This window comes from Cherax quadricarinatus, chromosome 77, assembly GCF_038502225.1.
Source record: "Cherax quadricarinatus isolate ZL_2023a chromosome 77, ASM3850222v1, whole genome shotgun sequence".
NCBI lineage: Eukaryota > Metazoa > Arthropoda > Malacostraca > Decapoda > Parastacidae > Cherax > Cherax quadricarinatus.
Window position 1 is genome coordinate 3,198,876 of NC_091368.1, and position 24,248 is coordinate 3,223,123.

Here is a 24,248-nt window from a genome sequence, read left to right on the forward strand (position 1 = left end):
CGTTACTAGTGTGTACTTTGTAAATTGTGAGTTCATTACCTTTGTAAATTGTGAGTTCATTACCTTTGTAAATTGTGAGTTCATTACCTCTGTAAATTGTGAGTTCATTACCTTTGTAAATTGTGAGTTCATTACCTCTGTAACTTGCTCAGCTATCAAAACTTTGGAGTCCAGTCCCTGGACCAATTATGTACCTCTGTAATCTTTTGACTACCGCCCACAGGATGGGTATGGGGTGCATAATAAACATATTAAACTAAAACTAAACTGTGTACTCACAGGATAGACTGAGGCCCTGAATCTGCACTCTCTAGAAAGGCGTAGAATTAGGGATGATATGATTGAGGTGTATAAATGGAAGACAGCAGTAAATAAAGGGGATGTAAATAACGTGCTGAAAATATCCAGCCTAGACAGGACTCGCAGCAATGGTTTTAAGTTGGAAAAATTCAGATTCAGGAAGGATATAGGAAAGCACTGGTTTGGTAATAGAGTTGTGGATGAGTGGAACAAACTCCCGAGTACCGCCATAGAAGCTAAAACGTTGTGTAGTTTTAAAAATAGGTTAGATAAATACATGAGTGGGTGTGGGTGGGTGTGAGTTGGACCTGACTAGCTTGGGCTGCCAAGTCTGGTGCCGTGCTTCTTCCTTAAGTGGAAGTGACTTGACTAAGTGGTCATTGTTCTAGGCAGGGGGGTGGCATGGACCTGCTTCGCATGGGTCAGTAGGCCTGTTGCAGTGTTCGTTCTTTCTTATGTTCTTATAAGTATTCTGCATAACAAGGGATTTTCTATATATGTAGTATGTCATTGATGTCAGCTATGGTCTGTATAAGTTGTATCATGTACTGGTGGAAATAAAGATTATTATTATTATTACAATTATTATTATTACAATTATTATTATTATTATTATTATTATTATTATTATTATTATTATTATTATTATTATTATTATTATTATTATTATTATTATTATTATTATTGTCCTACAGAGGACCCGCCTCTACAAGGTTCACTCTTTCCTAGCCTCGTGGCCCTTATCGTATCTGCTCCTAAAACTATGTATGTACCCTGCCTGTACCACTTCTTCCAAGGTCATCCCACTTCCTGACCACCGTAAAGCTAAATAAATACTTCCTGACATCCCTGTGACTCACCTGGACTACGAAACAGAATAATTACATATCTCAGTTATTCACACTCTTAACTTTTCCAATATTTTATGCTCAATAAAATGCTTATATGGAATTCAAGGCACTCTGTAATAATTAAGGCACTGTGAAACTCAAGGCACTATAAGAATTAAGGAACTATAAAAATCATGGCACTTTAAAATCAAGACAGTCTAACTTCAAGGCACTATAAAATCAAGGCACTTTAAAATCAAGGCACTTTAAAATCAAGGTAATATAAAATCAAGGTACTTTAAAATCAAGGCACTATAAAATCAAGGTACTATAAAATCAAGGCACTTTAAAATCAAGGTACTATAAAATCAAGGCACTATTAAATCAAGGTATTATCAAATAAAGGCACTTTAAAATAAAGATACTTTAAAATCAATGCGCTTTAAAATCAAGGTACTATAAAATCAAGGCACTTTAAAATCAAGGTACTATAAAATCAAGGCTCTTTAAAATCAAGGCATTTTAAAATCAAGGTACTATAAAATCAAGGCACTTTAATATCAAGGCACTTTAAAATCAAGGCACTTTAAAATCAAGGCACTTTAAAATCAAGGCACTTTAAAATCAAGGCACTTTAATATCAAGGCACTTTAAAATCAAGACTGTCAAATAAAGGCACTTTAAAATCAAGGCGTCATAAAAGTCATGAGACAATAATAATAATGTTTCTCTATTGTAATCAAGGTACTATAATAATCAAGGCAGGTTTCTGCCATTCCCTCTCCTCCCTGTTCAAAAGAATGTCCCTCTGTTATAGGCCTATCTAACTCTTGAGCTTAATTTTACAACTTTGCCCTTGTGTACCTGTTTCCCGCCTCTCTAACACCCCCCCCCTGTCCCTCCTGTCCACCCTATTATGCAGAGTACTAGGGATGGTATTGGGTATGGTGCAGAGTACCAGGGCTGGTACTGGGTATGGTACAGAGTACCAGTGATGGTATTGGGTATGGTGTAGAGTTCCAGGGATGGTACTGGGTATGGTACAGAGTACCAGGGATGGTACTGGGTATGGTGTAGAGTACCAGGGATGGTACTGGGTATGGTACAGAGTACCAAGGATGGTACTGGGTATGGTTTAGAGTACCAGGGATGGTACTGGGTATGATGTAGAGTACCAGGGACGGTACTGGGTATGGTACAGAGTACCAGGGATGGTACTGGTATGGTGTAGAGTACCAGGGATGGCATTGGGTATGATGTAGAGTACCAGGGATGGTACTGGGTATGGTATAGAATACCAGGGATGATACTGGGTGTGGTGTAGAGTACCAGGATAGTGCTGGGTATGGTATAGAGTACCAGGGATGATACTGGGTATGGTGTAGAGTACCAGGGATGGTACTAGGTATGGTACAGAGTACCAGGGATGATACTGGGTATGGTGCAGAGTTCCAGGGATGGTACTGGGTATGGTGCAGTGTACCAGGGATGATACTGGGTATGGTACAGAATACCAGGGATGACACCGGGTATGGAGTAGAGTTCCAGGGTTGGTACTGCATATGGTGCAGTGTACCAGGGATGATACTGGGTTTGGTGTAGAGTACCAGGGATGGTACTGGGTATGGTACAGAGTACCAGGGATGGTACTGGGTATGGTACAGAGTACCAGGGACGATACTGGGTATGGTGCAGTGTACCAGGGGTGGTACTGGGTATGGTACAGAGTACCAGGGATGGTACTGGGTATGGTACAGAGTACCAGGGACGATACTGGGTATGGTGCAGTGTACCAGGGGTGGTACTGGGTATGGTGTACGATGAAGGTCGCTATCACTGGTACTGGGTACCAATACCTTCATCAATATTCACAATACACACTCCGAGGTCCACATAACAGTCCTCTGGTCTGTTATGTGGACCTGTTTAAAGTGTTATAGGGTGTATAACACTTTAAGTGGGATGTATAACTTAAAATAGGTGTATAGTTTTAAATAGGGTGTAAGACACTTTAAATAGGGTGTATAACGCATGTATAAATAGGGTGTATAACAAGCCAGGAGCTGTGAATCGACCTCTGTAACCACAAATAGGTGAGTATACACCTACAAATAGGATGTATAGCACCTACAAATAGGGTGTGTAATACCCACAAATAGGGTGTGTAATACCCACAAATAGGGTTACCTGGAGGTTACCTGGAGGTTATTCCGGGGATCAACGCCCCCGCGGCCCGGTCCATGACCAGGCCTCCCGATGGATCAGGGCCTGATCAACTAGGCTGTTACTGCTGGCCGCACGCAGTCCAACGTACGAGCCACAGCCCGGCTGATCCGGCACTGACTTTAGGTATCTGTCCAGCTCTCTCTTGAAGGCAGTCAGGGTTTATTGGCAATTCCCCTAATGCTTGATGGGAGGCTGTTGAACAGTTTTGGGCCCCGGACACTTATGGTGTGTAATACCCACAAATAGGGTGTGTAATACCCACAAATAGGGTGTGTAATACCCACAAATAGGGTGTGTAACACCCATAAATAGGACGTATAACACCCACATCAAAAACCCTCACCAAATTTTTTCTCTCTCAATTTCCTGTAGAGATCAACAGGAAAATTGGATCCTGACTCACCCACGCACACACAGGAGCTGTGCCTCGACCCCTGCAACCACAGACAGGTGGGTACAAATAGACGAGTACAGACAGGCGAGTACACAGTTCTTGCCAGCACTGAGACAGGGAGATGAGTGCTGGTCCAGGCCATACAGCACTCACCTCAGTGTTGGCAAATGTGTCCCAGTGTTGGGAAATGTGTCTAGGTTTGCGATGTGGTAATCCCTTCCCGTTATATCATTAAGTCATCTTGGTCCACATACAGTAAGTTTATTTAGGTACACAAAAATACAGTTACAATTGTCATAAGTTGTAACATATGTGTAAATTACCCATAAAGATATCCCCAGAAAAAGTCTAATTGACTTATTTCCATCGGGGGTCCTTGATGTCCATTGGAGTCCTTGATTTCCATTTGTGTCCTTGATTTTCATTTTCAATCCTTGATTTCATATGGGGCCTTGATTTCAATTGGAATCCACGAAGTCTCTCTCTACATATGTTATCACCAAAAGACTGGGCAGGAAATGTAACATTTTCCTCGATGAAAAACAGGGACGCCACGAGTACGCTAAGAGACAACACAGTAAGTGTCAGGGGCCCAAGACTGTTCAACTGAAATGCGTAGGGAGACACTGGTCAGAGAAATAGCAAACATCGAACTTAAGCTAAAGGAATCTTATAGGAGTCAGGAATCGCGGGAAGAACTAAAAGCCATAAATGAAATCGAAAGAAACCCAAAGTATTTCTTCTCCTATGCCAAATCAAAGTCGAGAACAACGTCCAGTATTGGGCCCTTACTTAAACAAGATGGGTCCTACACAGATGACAGCAAGGAAATGAGTGAGCTACTCAAGTCCCAATATGACTCAGTTTTTAGCAAGCCACTAACCAGACTGAGAGTCGAAGATCAAAATGATTTTTTTATGAGAGAGCCACAGAATTTGGTTAACACAAGCCTATCTGATGTTATCCTGACGCCAAATGACTTCGAACAGGCGATAAATGACATGCCCATGCACTCTGCCCCAGGGCCAGAATCATGGAACTCCGTGTTCATCAAGAACTGCAAGAAGCCCCTATCACGAGCCTTTACCATCCTATGGAGAGGGAGCATGGACACGGGGGTCGTCCCACAGTTACTAAAAACAACAGACATAGCCCCACTCCACAAAGGGGGCAGTAAAGCAACAGCAAAGAACTACAGACCAATAGCACTAACATCCCATATCATAAAAATCTTTGAAAGGGTCCTAAGAAGCAAGATCACCACCCATCTAGAAACCCATAAATTACACAACCCAGGGCAACATGGGTTTAGAACAGGTCGCTCCTGTCTGTCTCAACTATTGGATCACTACGACAAGGTCCTAGATGCACTAGAAGACAAAAAGAATGCAGATGTAATATATACAGACTTTGCAAAAGCCTTCGACAAGTGTGACCATGGCGTAATAGCGCACAAAATGCGTGCTAAAGGAATAACAGGAAAAGTCGGTCGATGGATCTATAATTTCCTCACTAACAGAACACAGAGAGTAGTAGTCAACAGAGTAAAGTCCGAGGCAGCTACGGTGAAAAGCTCTGTTCCACAAGGCACAGTACTCGCTCCCATCTTGTTCCTCATCCTCATATCTGACATAGACAAGGATGTCAGCCACAGCACTGTGTCTTCCTTTGCAGATGACTCCCGAATCTGCATGACAGTGTCTTCCATTGCAGACACTGCAAGGCTCCAGGCGGACATCAACCAAATCTTTCAGTGGGCTGCAGAAAACAATATGAAGTTCAACGATGGGAAATTTCAATTACTCAGATATGGTAAACATGAGGAAATTAAATCTTCATCAGAGTACAAAACAAATTCTGGCCACAAAATAGAGCGAAACACCAACGTCAAAGACATGGGAGTGATCATGTCGGAGGATCTCACCTTCAAGGACCATAACATTGTATCGATCGCATCTGCTAGAAAAATGACAGGATGGATAATGAGAACCTTCAAAACGAGGGATGCCAAGCCCATGATGACACTCTTCAGGTCACTTGTTCTATCTAGGCTGGAATATTGCTGCACACTAACAGCACCTTTCAAGGCAGGTGAAATTACTGACCTAGAAAATGTACAGAGAACCTTCACGGCGCATAACGGAGATAAAACACCTCAATTACTGGGAGCGCTTGAGGTTCCTAAAACTGTATTCCCTGGAACGCAGGCGGGAGAGATACATGATTATATACACCTGGAAAATCCTAGAGGGACTAGTACCGAACTTGCACACGAAAATCACTCTACGAAAGCAAAAGACTTGGCAGACGATGCAACATCCCCCCAATGAAAAGCAGGGGTGTCACTAGCACGTTAAGAGACCATACAATAAGTGTCAGGGGCCCGAGACTGCTCAACTGCCTCCCAGCATACATAAGGGGGATTACCAACAGACCCCTGGCAGTCTTCAAGCTGGCACTGGACAAGCACCTAAAGTCGGTTCCTGATCAGCCGGGCTGTGGCTCGTACGTTGGTTTGCGTGCAGCCAGCAGTAACAGCCTGGTTGATCAGGCTCTGATCCACCAGGAGGCCTGGTCACAGACCGGGCCGCGGGGGCGTTGACCCCCGGAACTTTCTCCAGGTAAACATACATAAGGGGGGGATCACCAGTAGACCCCTGGCCAACAGTAACAGCCTGGTTGATCAGGTAATGATCCAGCACGAGGCCTGGTCATGAACCGGACTGCGGGGGCGTTGACCATCCGAAACCACCTCCAGGTATACTCCAGGCATTGATTAAAGGGAGAGAATATCTAACCAAGACAGGACTTACAGCAAAGGTTTCAAGTTGGAAAAAATTAGATTTAGAAAGGATATAGGAGAGCATTGGTTTAGCAGTAGAGTTGTGGATAAGTGGAACAAACTCCAGAGCAGCGTCACTGAAGCTAAAACCTTGTGTGGTTCTAAAATTAGTTAAATACACCAGTGAGTGTGAATTGGACCTGACTAGCTTAGGTTAGTACTCACCTAATTGTACACATTAATTGTACACATCTAATTGTGGTTGCAGGGGTCGAGACACAGCTCCTGTAGCCGCCTTTTCACTGGTGGCTACTAGGTCCACTCTCTTCCTGCTCCATGAGCTTTATCATACCTCTTCTTAAAGCTATGTATGGATCCTTCCTCCACAACATCACTCTCCAGATTGTTCCACTTCCTGACAACTCTATGACTAAAGGCCTGCTGCAGTGCTTCTTCTTTCTTATGTCCTAAATAAGGCTTGTGGAACGTTTGCATGTTCAGCAGTCTTCTTCAGTCCAGTGTAGACGATTATAACACTGCAGATAATATTCATGTTATTTGTGATGTGGTCAGCACCTCGTTCTTCTCCCGTACCCAGTGTTATACACACGTTCATGTATAAGTATGTATACATATGCATCTTGGGGTGAGTATAACACCGAGCATGTCTCCGGAGGCGCACATCAACCAGGTAACTGCTGCAGCATACGGGCGCCTGGCAAACCTGAGAACAGCGTTCCGATACCTCAGTAAGGAATCGTTCAAGACACTGTACACTGTGTATGTTAGGCCCATACTGGAGTATGCAGCACCAGTCTGGAACCCACACCTGGTCAACCACATCAAGAAATTAGAGAAAGTGCAAAGGTTTGCAACAAGGCTAGTCCCAGAGCTCAGGGGTATGTCCTACGAAGAAAGGTTGAGGGAACTCGGACTGACGACATTGGAGGGCAGGAGGGTCAGGGGAGACATGACAACGACATACAAAATACTGCGTGGAATAGATAAGGTGGACAGAGACAGGATGTTCCAGAGATGAGACACAGAAACAAGAGGTCACAATTGGAAGTTGAAGACTCAGACGAGTCAGAGGGATGTTAGGAAGTATTTCTTCAGTCATAGAGTAGTTAGGAAGTGGAATAGCCTAGCAAGTGATGTAGTGGAGGCAGGAACCATACATAGCTTTAAGACGAGGTATGACAAAGCTCAGGAAGCAGAGAGAGAGAGAGAGAGAGAGAGAGGACCTAGTAGCAATCAGTGAAGAGGCAGGGCCTGGAGCTGAGTATCGACCCCTGCAACCACAATTAGGTGAGTACACAAGTATACATCCATACACAAAATTTTACATGCATAAATGCATACACACACATGCATACAGGAGCTGAGTCTCGACCCCTGCAACCACATATAGGTGAGTACATACTAACATACATGTATATGTACAGTGTACATACATTACATAGTCACTACATGCATACATGACAAAGTAATATAAGTTAGACAGGAAAGAAAGAGATAGAGAGAATGTGAGTGTTGGGTGAACTGCATTTTCTTAGACTGCAAGAATGTATTTGATACTGTACCTCACAAGAGACTGGAATGAACACTTGAGGTGGAGGCAGGAATAACAAGGAACGTACTTCGGTAGATTAAATTATTATAATCATAACTAAGTACTAAACCAGTAAGGGTCTTACAGAACTGCCAGTGGATCAAGGAGTACCTTTGGTGAAGGAAACAGTGTGATTGTCTGGGAAGAGGCATCAGAATGGGGAAGAGTAACAAGCAGGGTACCACAAGGATCAGTATTAGGACCAGGCATAGTGGTGGATCAGGGATTGATCAACCAGGCTGTTACTGCTGGCTGCATGTAAACTGACATACGAACCACAGCCCGGCTGGTCAGGTACTGACTTCAGGTGCCTGTCCAGCACCTTGTTGAAGACAGCCAGGGGTCTATTGGTAATCCTCCTTATGTATCCTGGGAGGCAGTTGAACAGTCTTGGGCCCCTGACACTTATTGTGATCTCTTAGTGTGCTCAGAGCAGTTAGTTAGTTTCTTGAGTTATCCACCCAGGATAACCCAAGAAAGTCAGTGTGTCATTGAGAACTGTCTTATTTCATTGTGGTCATTCAATCTTGTTTCCCAGGATGCCACCCACTCCTGTTGACTAATACCTACTTACTCTTAAGTGCCCAACGTTTCCACCCTTGGTGAGGTTTGAACCATAGACACTCAGTGTGAGGTGATTATTATAATAATCATGGGGGAGCGCTAAACCCATAGGGATTATACAGCGCCTGTGGGTTCCAACGTCAAGGAACTTTCCTTGAGGGGAGTGTATGAGGTGAGTGCATATTGGTAATATTAGTCTATTACACTGCTGGCTCCTTTGTCAAAAGGGGGTTAAAGCAGTACTTTTAAAGGTCTCTGATATTGTACATATGACTCTTTTGGGTTTAGCACTTAGGTTTGATTGTAATAATTGATTAACTGGTATTTCATGTGACTCTAAGCTCTGGTCAATATTATACACCTCCTGCACTCAAATCCAGCTGATTAGTTTCCTTGAATCCTTTTATAAAACTTACCTTGCTCACACTCCAACAGCATGTCCATTAAGTCTCCTCTCACTCTTAAACATGCTTACACAGGTCAGTGCACCATCGAGAACTGTCATGGCTCGGCCATGTAAACTATGGTCAGAAGAAATGGTACTCAACTACAGTTACTATACAACTGGCATGATAGTGGCTTTTTTTATACCAACCAAATTTATATATGAAATGTAAACACTGATCCACCAGGAGGCCTGGTCACAGACCGGGCCCCCAGGGCGTTGCCCCCCGGAACTCTCTCCAGGTAAACTCCAGGAAAACACATTGTACCTTAGCAAAGAAATAAACTTTTGTTTTATGGATATAAAGCCTCAACACACATAGTATTGTGTATGCTACGCACTACAGAAGGGGTTCTTAACCAGGGGTATCCATAAGAAACCAAATAATGGGGGTATGGGACTTAATCTCTGAAAAATTAAAAAAAAAAAAAAAAACTCTTCTGTTTCTAGCTATCTATATGTAAAGTAAAACCAAGTTACTGACTTCTTTTGAAGTCTTACTGGTACTTAAGAGGACTGGTGGTGATGATTTCCACATTCTAGCAAACAGGGTATGGAGACATATTGGGCAGTCCAATGGGAATCTGTAATCGTTAAAAATGTTAAGCACCCTCACTCCAGCATACTCTACTGTAGCCAACATATTTAGTGAGAAAGTCTTACATTCTGATAAATGAAAAAGCTAGGGCATGATATATTTTATTAACTTAATACGTACAGATTCACAAATCTTTCTGTGTAAACACATGAACAGTTACTGACCAGATACTCTTGGACTAGATAGTAAGTGACTAGTAATATTGTTTGTGTTACTACTGCACACTAAACCAAAACCAACCAATTATTGTGTCTCCGCTCCTTGTGCTCTACAGGACTCACTCTTACTACAAGCCTCACATATGGTATCAGAAAAAACCTGATGACAAACAATATGTTTTATGTGAAAACAGGTTAAAGTTAGGGATCATTTCATGGTGCAATCGGATTACAAACACGAATAACGAAAGTCAATAAGCCACTACAATTATTGGCAATGATGAAAACGAGTCATACCGCTCTATTAGGGATAAATTCAGAGTGTATAAACATTTAATAAAATACTATTTTGGAAATAAATGGAAGCTACGTGGAAAATAAATACGTCACTGAGTTACCCGGGATTCTCCAAGCTATATCTACATTTTGTTTTAACTTATTTGTTTTTATAAGTGTATGGTACTATATTACTGTATTAAAAAAAATTGAGCAATATAAGATTATCCAGTTTAATTCTATGTAACATTGAATAAGTTTGAAATTTTTCATATCAATTGTCAAACCTGGTAGAAAAAAGTCTATTGTTTATGTCACAGGGCTTTTTTTTAACACTGTTGAATTTGCCAGTGAATACGATATGGCTGGCTTTCAGTTTTCACCTTAAGACTCACTAGTCTTTCAGAGGGAGTTCTTCTTTGACAGAAAATCCTATAAAGTCAGTTTTGCTTTTCCCCAAAAAAATCATACAAACGTGCATTCTGCATAAAACCCATAACACTCCATTAATTATATTATTCATAACATAAAAAAAATGCTAATACTCTCTTGCGCACTTCACTTCTCCACTAAAGTAGCTACAACGACATTTGTGTCGAGGACGAACATACACAAATTAAGGAACTTTGACAGACTTAACCAGAAAATATGCTTTAGGTATTATAAGAAAATTAATATGTGAATACACTGTATATTGTGGGTTACAAAAAGTAGCAAATATGGTGATAAAAACCTGAAATTAATCTGTCAGTGCTGCTAAAAAGGTTAAATGCAAAAATTATAGTGACTGTATACATGCAGGGCAAGACACACTGGGTGGAAATGCTTAACTCCTCAATGTGGCTTGTTCTGCACTGTTAAGATCGCCTGTTTGCGATTATACTGCATTACTGTGTGCATGTATACAGTATAACATAGTAAGTACTGTATTTATAAATTGCCTGTGGACAGGCTCGGCTGTGTAAACTATGGCCAGAGGAAACGGTACTCAACTACAATTACTATACAATTTTCAACAAGTTAACTCAGCATTGTAACCATTGAGTGATTATGTACATGTCAGTTTTATATATACAGTGGTACCTTGAGTTTCAAACACCTCCCAACTCAAACAATTATGTAAGTGTATTTTTTGTAAGTGCTTTTGTAAGTGTATTTTTGGGGGTCTGAAACGGATTAATCTAATTTACATTATTCCTTATGGGAACAAATTCGTTCGGTACTGGCACTCAACTAGCTTCCAGAAACGAATTAAGTTCGTAATTCGAGGTACCACTGTATAAGGTTCTGTATCAACGTCTCCTTCCAACACCAACAATAGTTTTTATGGTATTTTATATGCTCAAGCAGCCAGGTTTTCCACATATGCTGTTTACGTTAGGTAAATGTTATTTAACCAATTATGATATGTCAATAAATGTAATAACACACAAAGATGTGACGAGGCCTGGTCAAGGACAGGGCTGCAAGGGCTTTGAACCCGGAACACCCTCCAGGTACACTCCAGGTAGACTCCAAGTATGTTGTCATGACTAAATATAAAATGGGGACCCACCATGAGGACCAAGGAAGCACAATAGCAAAAACCTGGCAATCGCATTTTGAGTGTGACAGTCACTTTACCGACTGACTTGAGTAACAGTAAAAGACGTGTTATCTTAGAAGTATGGGTTGTAATCAAGGCTGACATATGATAACTATTATGGAAACCTTCGTCCATCACAAACTGTATTTTATTAATAGCTAATGGAAGAGATGCTAACTGGTACTTAACCTTGATTAAAAGCTTCAGATGCTCTGAAATTAAGACGTATATCTCCTCATGTTTGCATACAGTCGGCTAAATGCAGCAAAAATATTTGTCAAATGTTCTGATATTTGTCTAAATTATAATGATACATGAATTTTTGAGCATTTTTTAATTAATAGGAATTAAGCAGTGTTCTTGATATACTGTCAAACCTGACTGATTTGTAAAATTTGCCATGAAGTAACATTAACATTGTTAATATTATTATATACAGATTCACCATGCATTCAGTGCTGTAATAATAATTATGTAGATAAACAGTTCAAAGAACTGACAAGTTGATCAATTACACACATATTCTACACTCGGACATCTTTATTGTGGAAATGTTTTGCCACACAGTAGCTTCATCAGTCCAATACAAAGAAGAATGGTGAAGATCAGAAGGAGTTTGAAGTAATTGGTCCCTCAGCCTGAAGTCAATCTTGAAAGACTGAAAGACTCATGAATTGATTACACTGACTCTAGGCTAAGGGACTGATTACCTCAAACTCTTTCTGATCTTCACCATTCTTCTTTGTCTTGGACTGATGAAGCCACTGTGTGGCAAAATGTATCCACAATAAAGATACCCAAGTGTTGTACATGTGTCTAATTATCAATAATAATTATACACACACATTACAATAGGTTTCACTGTTTATTTAACAGATGCCATTAATTTTAACTCAGTGGGATGCTGGACCTTATGACAAAAAATTGCGACCTTCCTAAACCTGGCTCTGGCTGATATGGTCAATTAAAAAAAAAAACACATTTTTTAGAAGAGTTTCGGTCCATCCTGGTCTATTATTGAGTCACTTTGCCTGTTAATGAAAGAGATACACTGAACACAATGCACTCATGCAGAAATAGTCAGAGTGTTTCAGTCACAATTTCTATCAGACTAGATTAGATTTTGCTAACATCATTAACAATAAAGCGCTTTATTATTTTCACAAAATGCGCTCAACTCGTATGGCTCATAAAGTATATAGAGCAGATAATTATGAGTGCAGTATTCTGTGAGAGTACCAGTGCTTTAGTGAGTACATTAGTGAGCAATAGTGTGAGATCTTATATAAGAGGAATCAACAGCACTGACATCCTCTCTGGCCCTTCCAGGGCCAGGTGTGGAACCTTCTTAATCCATGGAATTGGAGCTTCCCTCAATTTCCTTGGACTAAACCTGATTACCACACATTCCTCAGGCACTGTTTGACCATTATGAGGCTGCAACTTTCCAATCTAAGTCTCTAAAATCTTATTTGACATCTTGATTGACACGATCATCCGGCCTCACATAATCTCTCGCATTATACATAATATCTGCAGTATACCACATATGTTAAATAAAATAAAATATCCAGAGTACAGTGCTAAACCAGGATTATAATGCAGTTACAAAGAAACACAGTACCCATATATAATAAACTAATATTTTTTGTGAGCTCATCAGTGGTCTTCAATATTTATAATCATACAGGGTGTCAACAAAGGACTTTATTCATTTTTAAAATTTGTTACAATACTATGATAAGGTACAAAAATGCAAGTCTCTGCTCTTGATAGTGTAAAAAAACAAAATAATCAGTTTAAGCACTAATCCTATTCGGGTCACACAACAGTATGGTTATCGTGACAAAGTTTTCGACAGGTTAACTTGGCACGAAAGCCCAAGCATGGGCTTTACATCACATCTTTAGGGTTTTGTGAAGGATTATGCTTTTTGCATACCAATAGCTGACATTAAAACATTGCAGTATAATAAATAATGACAGCAGATAAGTCAGAATCGACATGTTGGCCAATACATGGTATAAACTGGGGTATCGACTAATTGCATAATGGAGCACTTGACATGAGCATGTTGAGGTTACATAGATTAGACATGATAAAATATGTTCATGTTTTTAACCTAGAAGGGAGAGTTATCCACCAATGATAACCCAAGAAAGTGAGTGTGTCATTAAGGACTGTCTGTTTTATTTCCATTGTGGTCCTTCAATCTTGTCCCCCAGGATGCCATCCACAAGAGTCAACTAATACCCAGGTACCTACTTACTGCTAAGTGTATAGAGACAACAGGTGTAAGGAAATATGCCCAACATTTCCACCTGGTCAGGGACTGAACCACAGATGCTCTGTGTGTGAGGCAACAACCAACACATGCAGAAAACTGCATTTTCGTGTTACCATTTTATTCCAAGAAACATTGAAAATTGGAAAAGGATTTTGTGGACACACTGTATTTCTGAACAATTAATTGCACAACTGATATTTCTAATGTTATACAAAACTTCTGAAATAAAAAACTGCAACAGTTTAAAGACAAAAAATAAAATATAATTCATAATATTTTAACCTATGTATCACTTATACATTTTAATAATTTTTCAAAACAATATTTACATTTGTGTATTGTGTTCGTTCACCTTCCTTGTTCTCCTGCTAGACTAGAATTTCAATATCTATAGTTTAAATTTCTTTTAAATTTACTTAATTTCACTTTAGACACATCTGGCATATGCAAATATTTATTATAAATACTGTCAATGAACCAATTCACAACTCACCAGGTGAAAAGTTATCCTTGTTATTTAAGCCGACACTTATTATCACAGAATTATATACATTGTGGGCATAACAAACATGAGGTTTCTCTTGCCATAGTGAAGCCTTCGTTTGGTGGGTAAGTTACCTCGTACCGTACATGTGCTTGACCAGGTACACTGAGGATCACAACTGCAATCATCTCCTTCTTGAACAGACCCAGTTCCTGCTTTGATTTTCAGTGCAATAGTCATTTATGGTCGGAGACTAGAGAGGATCACTGTAGCAATATTTGCTCCAAGAAGCCATTACAGGTGCTGCTTGACTTACAATGGCTCAACTTTATGATGGTACAAAAGCAATTACTTTGGAGGTGAAATTTAAGATAATTACCGAGCATAAAGGTAGTAAGTCCATAACTTTTATTCATTTATTTGCTATTCAATACTGGTATTTAGTTAGTTACAGTAATTATTTGTTTATTTACTTATTCAGTAACATTATTTACTTATTTATTCAGCATACTGTATTCATATTCAACTTATGACATTTTCAACTTATGCTGAGTTCGTCGGAACGTAACCCCATCGTAAGTCAAGGAGCACCTGTATATCTAATGCATATTAGCATTTGCTTTAAATCTAAACTGGACATGGTTAATGGACATACAGTTCATGACATCCAAAATAGGTAACTTCCTATATGATGTTCATCTGTACAAATTTCGCCACTAGCCTTCTTTTTAGCAAAAAACGATTTCACTCGGTTTTCGGATGCAATTGTTCGGTGTTATCTTTTGTGTCCGGTGTGGCTGTTTCTTTGACACTTTTGGCTGTACTGTCTGTGAGAGTTGTGGCTGTTACTGAAGGCTGTTGGGGAGTCTTGGTCACTGGTGGTGGCTGTCGGGTAGGTACACTGTGTTTTTGTATCTCCTCCTCCTCCTCTTCCTCCTCCTCCTCCTCTTCTTCTTCCTCCTCCTCTGCTTCCTCCTCTTCCTCTTCCTCCTCTGCCTCTTCCTCCTCTGCCTCTTCCTCTTCTTCTTCCTCCTCCTCCTCCTCCTCCTCCTCTTCTTCCTCTACAGCCTTTTTCACTTGCACATTTTTCACTTCCTCTTTCTTTTCTTTATGTTTTTCCACTTCCTTCTGTTCAACTTTTACTACTTCTACTTCCTCTTCTTCTTCTTCTTCTTCTTCTTCTTCTTCTTCTTCTTCTTCCTCCTCCTCTTCTTCTTCTTCCTCTTCCTCCTCCTCCTCCTCCTCCTCTTCTTCTTCTTCTTCTTCTTCATTGCTTTCAGCTTCTTGACCTCGTAGTTTGGTAGCCTCGCCCTGAATAAATAACATGACAATTAATTTTAACTAAACACAAAATGGAAAAATATTGACAAATTTTTATTTCATCAAGAGAAAATTCAAATCTCAAACATTTTAAATTCTCATCAATTTTTATTTTCCCGAAACTCATATTTTTCCCACAAAAAAAGTGCACGAGTCAATTCCCAGTTATGAAATGAATTCATGATCATATATTTCTGACTCTAGAATAAATATTCATAACTTAATAAAGAAATACCTGGCTAATACAATGGGTTAGGCCCCAGACTGCTGCCCTAAAGCAAATCAGCCGTTTTTCACTTGCCAGTGAAAATAAAAGCCTAAAAACCTATTTACACTATCATTTATTAAGTGTGCAATAGCACTAGCCCTAGTAAAATGATGCAGAGGTAAAAATAATAAATGAAAAAATGCTACAGTACTGTATTGTTTTCGGCAAGCACTGAAAATAATAAACATGAATACGTATAATGAAAAGCACCGCATTAATGAAGTACATACTCTAAAGCAAAGTGCCGTATTAGCGAGGTATGCCTTGTGCTGTATAACCGATGCAGCTGTAGTGCTTCTCCTTGGATATATAACAGTGATTATGTATGAGTGAGATGAAAGTGTTGAATGATGACGAAAGTATTTTCATTATGGGGATTTTCTTTCTTTTCAGGTCACCCCATCTAGGTGGGAGATGGCCGACTTGTTGAAAAAAAAAAAAATAATAATAATAATAATAATAATAATAATAATACTGTGTGTTCCACTAATAATCTGCACTTAGAAGAGAAAACTCATGATGACATTTCAGACTTGTGGCCTTCTCTACCTTTTTCTCACTCAAGCGTGACTTGACAATGGTTCAGGATCTACTGAAGTGTAGTCATGAACTTCTTCTCTTAAGTGAAAGTAAGTTTGTGAATTCTTCCAGTCATGGTATTGTGACTTTTTATTTCTCAATACTGTACATTTGTTATCATGGCACAAAATAAAGACACTGGTAGCAGAGAATGATTTTACTACAACTTCTTGCTCAAGGCTTTTTAATATTTGATAAACCATGGAACGAGTGTTGGTTTGAACCCATGGTGAGTTCTCACTCACTATGGGTTCAAAACCCACCCATTTCATGGTTTCCTAACAATCGTGTTCTTACAGTTTTGTGTATTTGATAAAGTCTGGCTGTGGTAGAAATGTTGTCTTATAAAGAATTGTCCACCACCAGTGACTGCTTCTACTTGTCAGCATTTACTACCGTCCTATAATTACCTTATTTAATGAGACACTTGTGCAACACTTTGGAATCTTTATACTGGAAACATTTCACCACACAGTAACTTCTTTAGTCCAGTGCAGAGAAAGGTGGAAGATGAGGAGGAGTTTGTCAAGACTGATGGACAGAATACATTGACTCTAGGCTGAGGGACTGATTGCCTCAAACTCCTCCTCATCTTCCACCTTTCTCTGCACTGGACTGAAGAAGCCACTGTGTGGTGAAACATTTCCAGAATAAAGATTCCCAGGTGTTGCACAAGTGCCTCATTTATCAACTTGTGGATTTTCTAAACCACTTATACACACCTTGGCTGTAGAAGGCACCTTGACAGTCACCTTTTCTTCCGTGATGGTACGCGCAGGATCTTCATCTGCAACATACATACGAACATAAGAAAGGAGGAACACTAAAGCAGGCCTACTGGCCCATACTAGGCAGGTCCTTCTCAAACCCAAGCCCATTAACAAAAATATATGCCAACCCATTTTCAACGTTACCCAAGGAATAAGCTCTGATAATGGGGATGTTGACCTCTGAAACCCCCTTCCAGGTATACTCAAGGTATTAACTCATAAGGAGCCGAAACACCATGTCTATCACTAGGGCACTACACAACATGAGCAACAATTAAATAGTATCCATTATAAGTACTTGTTTACTTATCAAAAATGTGGTAAATATGCTAAACAATTCTTACAACCACAAATATGGTGATGAATGGTATTTGGGACCTGACGAGCTGTTGGAGTGTGAGCAGGGTAATATTTAGTGAAGGGATTCAGGGAAGCCGGTTATTTTATATAGTCGGACTTGAGTCCTGGAAATGGGAAGTACAATGCCTGCATTTTAAAGGAGGAGCTTGGGATATTGGCAGTTTGGAGGGATATGTTCTGTATCTTTATACGTACAGGAAGGCCCCACTTATACGGCGGGTTAGGTTCCAGGCTAGCGCCGTAAAGCGGAAATCGCCGTAAAGTGGAACACCCTTTTTTTCCACTTATAAATGCATACAAACACTAGATAACAAGTTTACACTAACATATATTAAGTTAGCAATAGAACCAGGCATCAAAAAACAATAAAAAGGTACAATACACACATAGTGCACTCATTACTTACCTTAAAATATTTATAGTCTTAATCTAGGGTGAGACAAGTAGTATTTATTGTAAGAAATCAAGTGTGGTATGTATTGTAATAGGCAGGCTATTTCACCAGGCCACCCCACCCACACATACTATTCTATGATATTTAAGCATCCCAGAGCGATAAAATGTATATACAGTTCACTCATTACTTACCTTAAAATATTTGTAGTCTTAATGTAGGGTCAGGAGTAAGTAAATGAGATAAAACGAATAAATGAGAGAGAGAAAGAATGAATACATGAGAGGTGACAGGCGCAGAGTTATGTAAACAAACCAGGCTCCCACATCTTATATTTATGTTTATTTATTCTATTGTGGGGTGTATTTATCATCTTTTTATGTTATGTATCGTGTTTATTATATAATTTTGAAAAAAATATCATGGCTGGATTAATGAAAATGTGTATATTAACGTAATATACGACATTTAATGAGACTCAGTATTGTTATTATCACCACTTGTGGAAGTCGTCTGCTACACAGCTCACATTTGTTTATTTATTCTACTGTGGGGTGTATTTATCTTATTTATATGTTATGCATCGTGTTTATTATATAATTTTGAAAAAAATATCATGGATGGATTAATGAAAATGTGTATATTACCGTAATATACGACATTTAATGAGACTCCGTGACTATTGTTATTATGGCGTCACTTGTGGAAGTCGTCTGCTACCAGAGATCACATTTATGTTTATTTATTCTACTGTGGGGTGTATTTATCTTATTTATATGTTATGCATCGTGTTTATTATATAATTTTGAAAAAAATATCATGGCTGGATTAATGAAAATGTGTATATTACCGTAATATACGACATTTAATGAGACTCAGTATTGTTATTATCACCACTTGTGGAAGTCGTCTGCTACACAGCTCACATTTATGTTTATTTATTCTACTGTGGGGTGTATTTATCTTATTTATATGTTATGCATCGTGTTTATTATATAATTTTGAAAAAAATATCATGGATGGATTAATGAAAATGTGTATATTAACGTAATATACGACATTTAAATGACTTGATGTATGTAAGTTTATTTAGGTACAGGTATACATAAGTATAATTATCAGAGTATATATAAAATATGAAATAACTTTTAAAAACATTTGAAATTTTGGAGTTTCCAGACAAAATGGAGAGACTTAGTGCTTACTGAGCTCATGGAGAATGTAAACAAACAGGGTGGGGCACGGTGACCGTATTAGAAAGTCAGGTGGGGGGAGCCGTATAGTGAGTTTTGGTCATAATTTGAAATGTCCGTATTAGCGGAACGCCGTAAAGTGAAACGCCGTAAAGCGGGGCCTTCCTGTATATACATCTAAACTGTTGTATTCTGAGCACCTCTGCAAAAGCAGTGATTATGTGTGAGTGAGGTGAAAGTGTTGAATGATGATGAAAGAATTTTCTTTTTGGGGATTTTCTTTCTTTTTGGGTCACCCTGCCTTGGTGGGAGACACCCACCATCCGACTTACGACCTACTCGACATACGACCATTCAACTTACGACCTTGTTTTCTATGCCAAATTTCTGGGAAATAAACAACTGTTTGTGTTGTACACAGTGTTTATCCTAAACCTTTCAGTATAAAATACAGGACTTACGTTCATTTCGACTTACAACCGGCTTCTTGGAACCGAACTCGGTCGTAAGATGGATGGTACCTGTATATATATATATATATATATATATATATATATATATATATATATATATATATATATATATATATATATATATATATACGTGTATATATATATATATATATATATATATATATATATATATACGTGTATATATATATATATATATATATATATATATACAGTGGACCCCCGCATAACGATTACCTCCGAATGCGACCAATTATGTAAGTGTATTTATGTAAGTGCGTTTGTACGTGTATGTTTGGGGGTCTGAAATGGACTAATCTACTTCACAATATTTCTTATGGGAACCAATTCGGTCAGTATTGGCACCTGAACATACTTCTGGAGTGAAAAAATATCGTTAACCGGGGGTCCACTGTATATATATATATATAGGTAGTAGGTTGGTAGACAGCAACCGCCCAGGGAGGTACTACCGTCCTGCCAAGTGAGTGTAAAACGAAAGCCTGTAATTGTTTTACATGATGGTAGGATTGCTGGTGTCCTTTTTTCTGTCTCATGAACATGCAAGATTTCAGGTACGTCTTGCTACTTCTACTTAGGTCACACTACACATACATGTACAAGCGTATATATACATACCCCTCTTGGTTTTCTTCTATTTTCTTTCTAGTTCTTGTTCTTGTTTATTTCCTCTTATCTCCATGGGGAAGTGGAACAGAATTCTTCCTCCGTAAGCCATGCGTGTTGTAAGAGGCGACTAAAATGCCGGGAGCAAGGGGCTAGTAACCCCTTCTCCTGTATATATTACTAAATTTGAAAGGAGAAACTTTCGTTTTTCCTTTTGGGCCACCCTGCCTTGGTGGGATACGACCGGTGTGTTGAAAGAAAGAATATATATATATATATATATATATATATATATATATATATATATATATATATATATATATATATATATATATATATATATATATATATATATATTAATTAATCACGAACCTTTAACTATGACCTCGTACTCGTCCATGTCGGGGCTTGAGCCTTTGCTCGATGTCGGACTATCCTCGTTCTGCTGAGAAAATGGCACAAATTACTTAATGATCCACGCACACACATGCATGCACACACACACATGCACACACACATATGCACACACACACACACACACACACACACACACACACACACACACACACACACACACACACACACACACACACACACACCCACACACACACACACACACACACACACACACACACACACACACACACACACACACACACACACACACACACACACACACACACACACACACATAAATTACACAACTGTTCTCTCATAAAACATGCAGTCAAGAAGACATATTTCAGAAAAGTTCCCTTATCAAATCTATTTTAACATCCTTCAAGATAATTTTCATTTTAGTGGCTATTTTGATTGATAGTTAACCAGGTCACTGCATGGTGTATGCAATGGCTGTAGCATTCTTTTGTTAATATTTAATAGGCATCCTCTAAAACAAACATTAAGATATGTATGCACATTACATAAATACTATCATTACTTAAATGTAGTATACAAAAATTTCATTAATATGTATAATTAATGCATAAATATAAATGTATAAATTCAAGGAGTATGTGGATTAAAATAAGGGTTGGATGCAAAAAAGTGGGTCATAATAAGTGTGTATGCACCTGGAGAAGAGAGGAGCATAGAGGAGAGAGAGAGAGATTTTGGGAGATGTTAAGCAAGCTTTTGAACCAAGTGAGGGAGTAATTGTGGTAGGGGACCTAAATGTTAAAGTAAGATAGACATTTAAAGATGGTGTGGTAGGTAAGTTTGGGGTGCCAGGTGTAAATGATACTGGGGGCCCTTTGATTGAACTTACTATAGAATGGGGGTTTGGTTATAGGTAATACATATTTTAAGAAAAAGAGGATAAATAAGTACACAAGATACGATGCAGGGAGTAATGACAGTACAGTAGTTTGTTGGACTATGTATTGGTAGATATTGATGTAGTTTGGACTGTTGGGTAGACTTCAAGATGTACATGTTTATAGAGGGGCCACATATCAGATCACTTTTTAGATGTAGCTACAGTGAGAGTAAAAGGTAGATGGGATACAAGGAAAATGAAGGCAGTTAGGGTAAGATATAAACAACTACTGGAGGATAGATGGGCTAATGAGAGCATAGGCAGTGGGGCTGATGATGTATGGGATAGGTTTAAGAATGTAGTGTTAGACTGTTCAGCAGAAGACTGTGGTTACAGGAAAGTGGGTGCAGGAGAGAAGAAGAGCAATTGGTGGAATGATGATGTAAAGAGAGTAGTAAGAGAGAAAAGGTTAGCATATGAGAGTTTTTACAAAGTAGAAGTGATGCAAGGAGGGAGGAGTATATGGAGAGGAAAAGAGAGGTTAAGAGAGTGGTGAAGTATTGTAAAAAGAGAGCAAATGAGAGAGTGGGTGAGATGTTATCAACAAATTTTGGAGTGAGATTAATAAGTTGAGGAAGCCTAAGGTAAAAATAGATTTGATTGTTAAAAATAGAAGAGGAGAGTTATTAAATGGAGAGTTAGAGGTATCAGGAAGATGGAGGGAATATTTTGAGGAACTGTTAAATGTTGATGAAGATGGGGAAGCTGTGATTTCATGTATAGGACAAGGAGGAATAACATCTTGTAGGAGTGACGAAGAGCCAGTGTGAGTGTGGGGGAAGTTCATGAGGCAGTAGGTAGAATGAAAGGGGGTAAGGCAGCTGGGATTGATGGGATAAAGATAGAAATGTTAAAAGCAGGTGAGGATATAATTTTGAAGTGGTTGGTGCTTTTATTTAATAAATGTATGGAAGAGGGTAAGGTACCTAGGGACTGGCAGAGAGTATGCATAGTTCCTTTGTGTAAAGGCAAAGGGAACAAAAGAGAATGCAAAAATTATAGGGGAATAAGTCTGTCGAGTATACCTAGTAAAGTATATGGGAAAGTTATTATTGAAAGAATTAAGAGTAAGACAGAGAGTAGGATAGCAGATGAACAAGGAGGCTTTAGGAAGGGTAGAGGTGTTTACAGTAAAACATATAAGTGAACTGTATCTAGATAAGGGTAAAGAGGTTTTTGTGGCATTTATGGATTTGGAAAAGGCGTATGACAGGGTGGATAGGGGGGCAATGTGGCAGATGTTGGAAATGTATGGGATAGGAGGTAGGTTACTGAAACCAGTGAAATTTTTTTTACAAGGATATTGAAGCTCAAGTTAGAGTATGTAGGAGAGAGGGAGATTGTTTCCCAGTAAAAGTAGGCGTTAGACAAAGATGTGTGATGTCACCATGGTTGTTCAATATATTTATAGATGGGGTTGTAAAAGAAGTGAATGCTCAGGTGTTGGTAAGAGGTTTGGGGTTAAAAGATAAAGAATCTAACACAAAGTGGGAGTTGTCACAGTTGCTCTTTGGTGATGACACTGTGCTTATGGGAGGTTCTGAAGAGAAGTTGCAGAGATTGATGGATGAGTTTGGTATGGTATGTAAAAGAAGAAAATTGAAAGTGAATATAGGAAGCAATGGAAGCAATGAGGGGAATGTTGGAGAGTACAGTGATATCAACGCTCTTATATGGGTGAATGTTGCAACAAGGAGAAGGCTGGAGGCAGTGGAGATGTTGTGTCTGAGGACAATGTGTGGTGTGAACATAATCCAGAGAATTCATAGTTTGGAAAATAGGAGAAGGTGTGGGATTACCAAAACTATTATCCAGAGGGCTGAGGAGGGGTTGATGAGGTGGTTCAGATGTTTAGAGAGGATGAAACAAAATAGAATGACTTTGAGTGTATAAATCTTTAGTGGAGGAAAGGCAGGGTAGAGGTCAACCTAGGAAAGGTTGGAGGGAGGGGGTAAAGGAGGTTTTGTGTACAAGGGGCTTGGACTTCCAGTAAGAATGTGTGAGCGTGTTAGATAGGAGCGAATGGAGACAAATGGTTTTTAGGACTTGACGTGCCATTGGAGTGTTAGCAGGGTAATGTTTATGAAGGGATTCTGGGAAACCAGCAGGCAGCACTTGAGTCCTGGAGATGGGAAGTACAGTGCCTGCACTCTGAAGGAGGGGTGCTAATACTGCAGTTTTATAACTGTAGTGTAAGTGCACCTTTGGCAAGACAGTGATGGAGTGAATGATGGTGAAAGTTTTTTCTTTTTTGGTCCACCCTACCTTGGTAGGAAACTGCTGATATGTTAATAAAATAAATAATGAAATAAAAGATTAGTAATAATAATCTTTATTTCTATTAGTACATGTACAAGGTATACAGGCCATGACCATAGCTGACAGCAATGACATACTTCTATATAGAA

The 24,248-nt window shown here is 39.2% G+C and overlaps 1 protein-coding gene across 11 annotated transcripts in view; it reads right to left on the bottom strand.

Moving 5' to 3' along the window:
* Positions 1 to 9,839: 9,839 nt before the first annotated feature.
* LOC128701947 (titin homolog) overlaps positions 9,840 to 24,248 on the bottom strand; it is a 94,508-nt gene continuing 80,099 nt past the window's right edge. For 9 of the 11 annotated variants that reach the window (XM_053795922.2, XM_053795918.2, XM_053795919.2 and 6 more), the window contains 3 exons: positions 20,895 to 20,967; positions 17,431 to 17,495; positions 9,840 to 15,852 (listed from right to left, as the gene is read on the bottom strand). In XM_053795922.2, the coding sequence (XP_053651897.2) occupies positions 15,286 to 15,852; positions 17,431 to 17,495; positions 20,895 to 20,967 (705 nt within the window). In that variant the 3' untranslated portion in view covers positions 9,840 to 15,285. The remainder of the gene's footprint in view (positions 15,853 to 17,430; positions 17,496 to 20,894; positions 20,968 to 24,248) is intronic. The other 2 variants (XM_053795920.2, XM_053795917.2) reach the window with 1 other exon arrangement.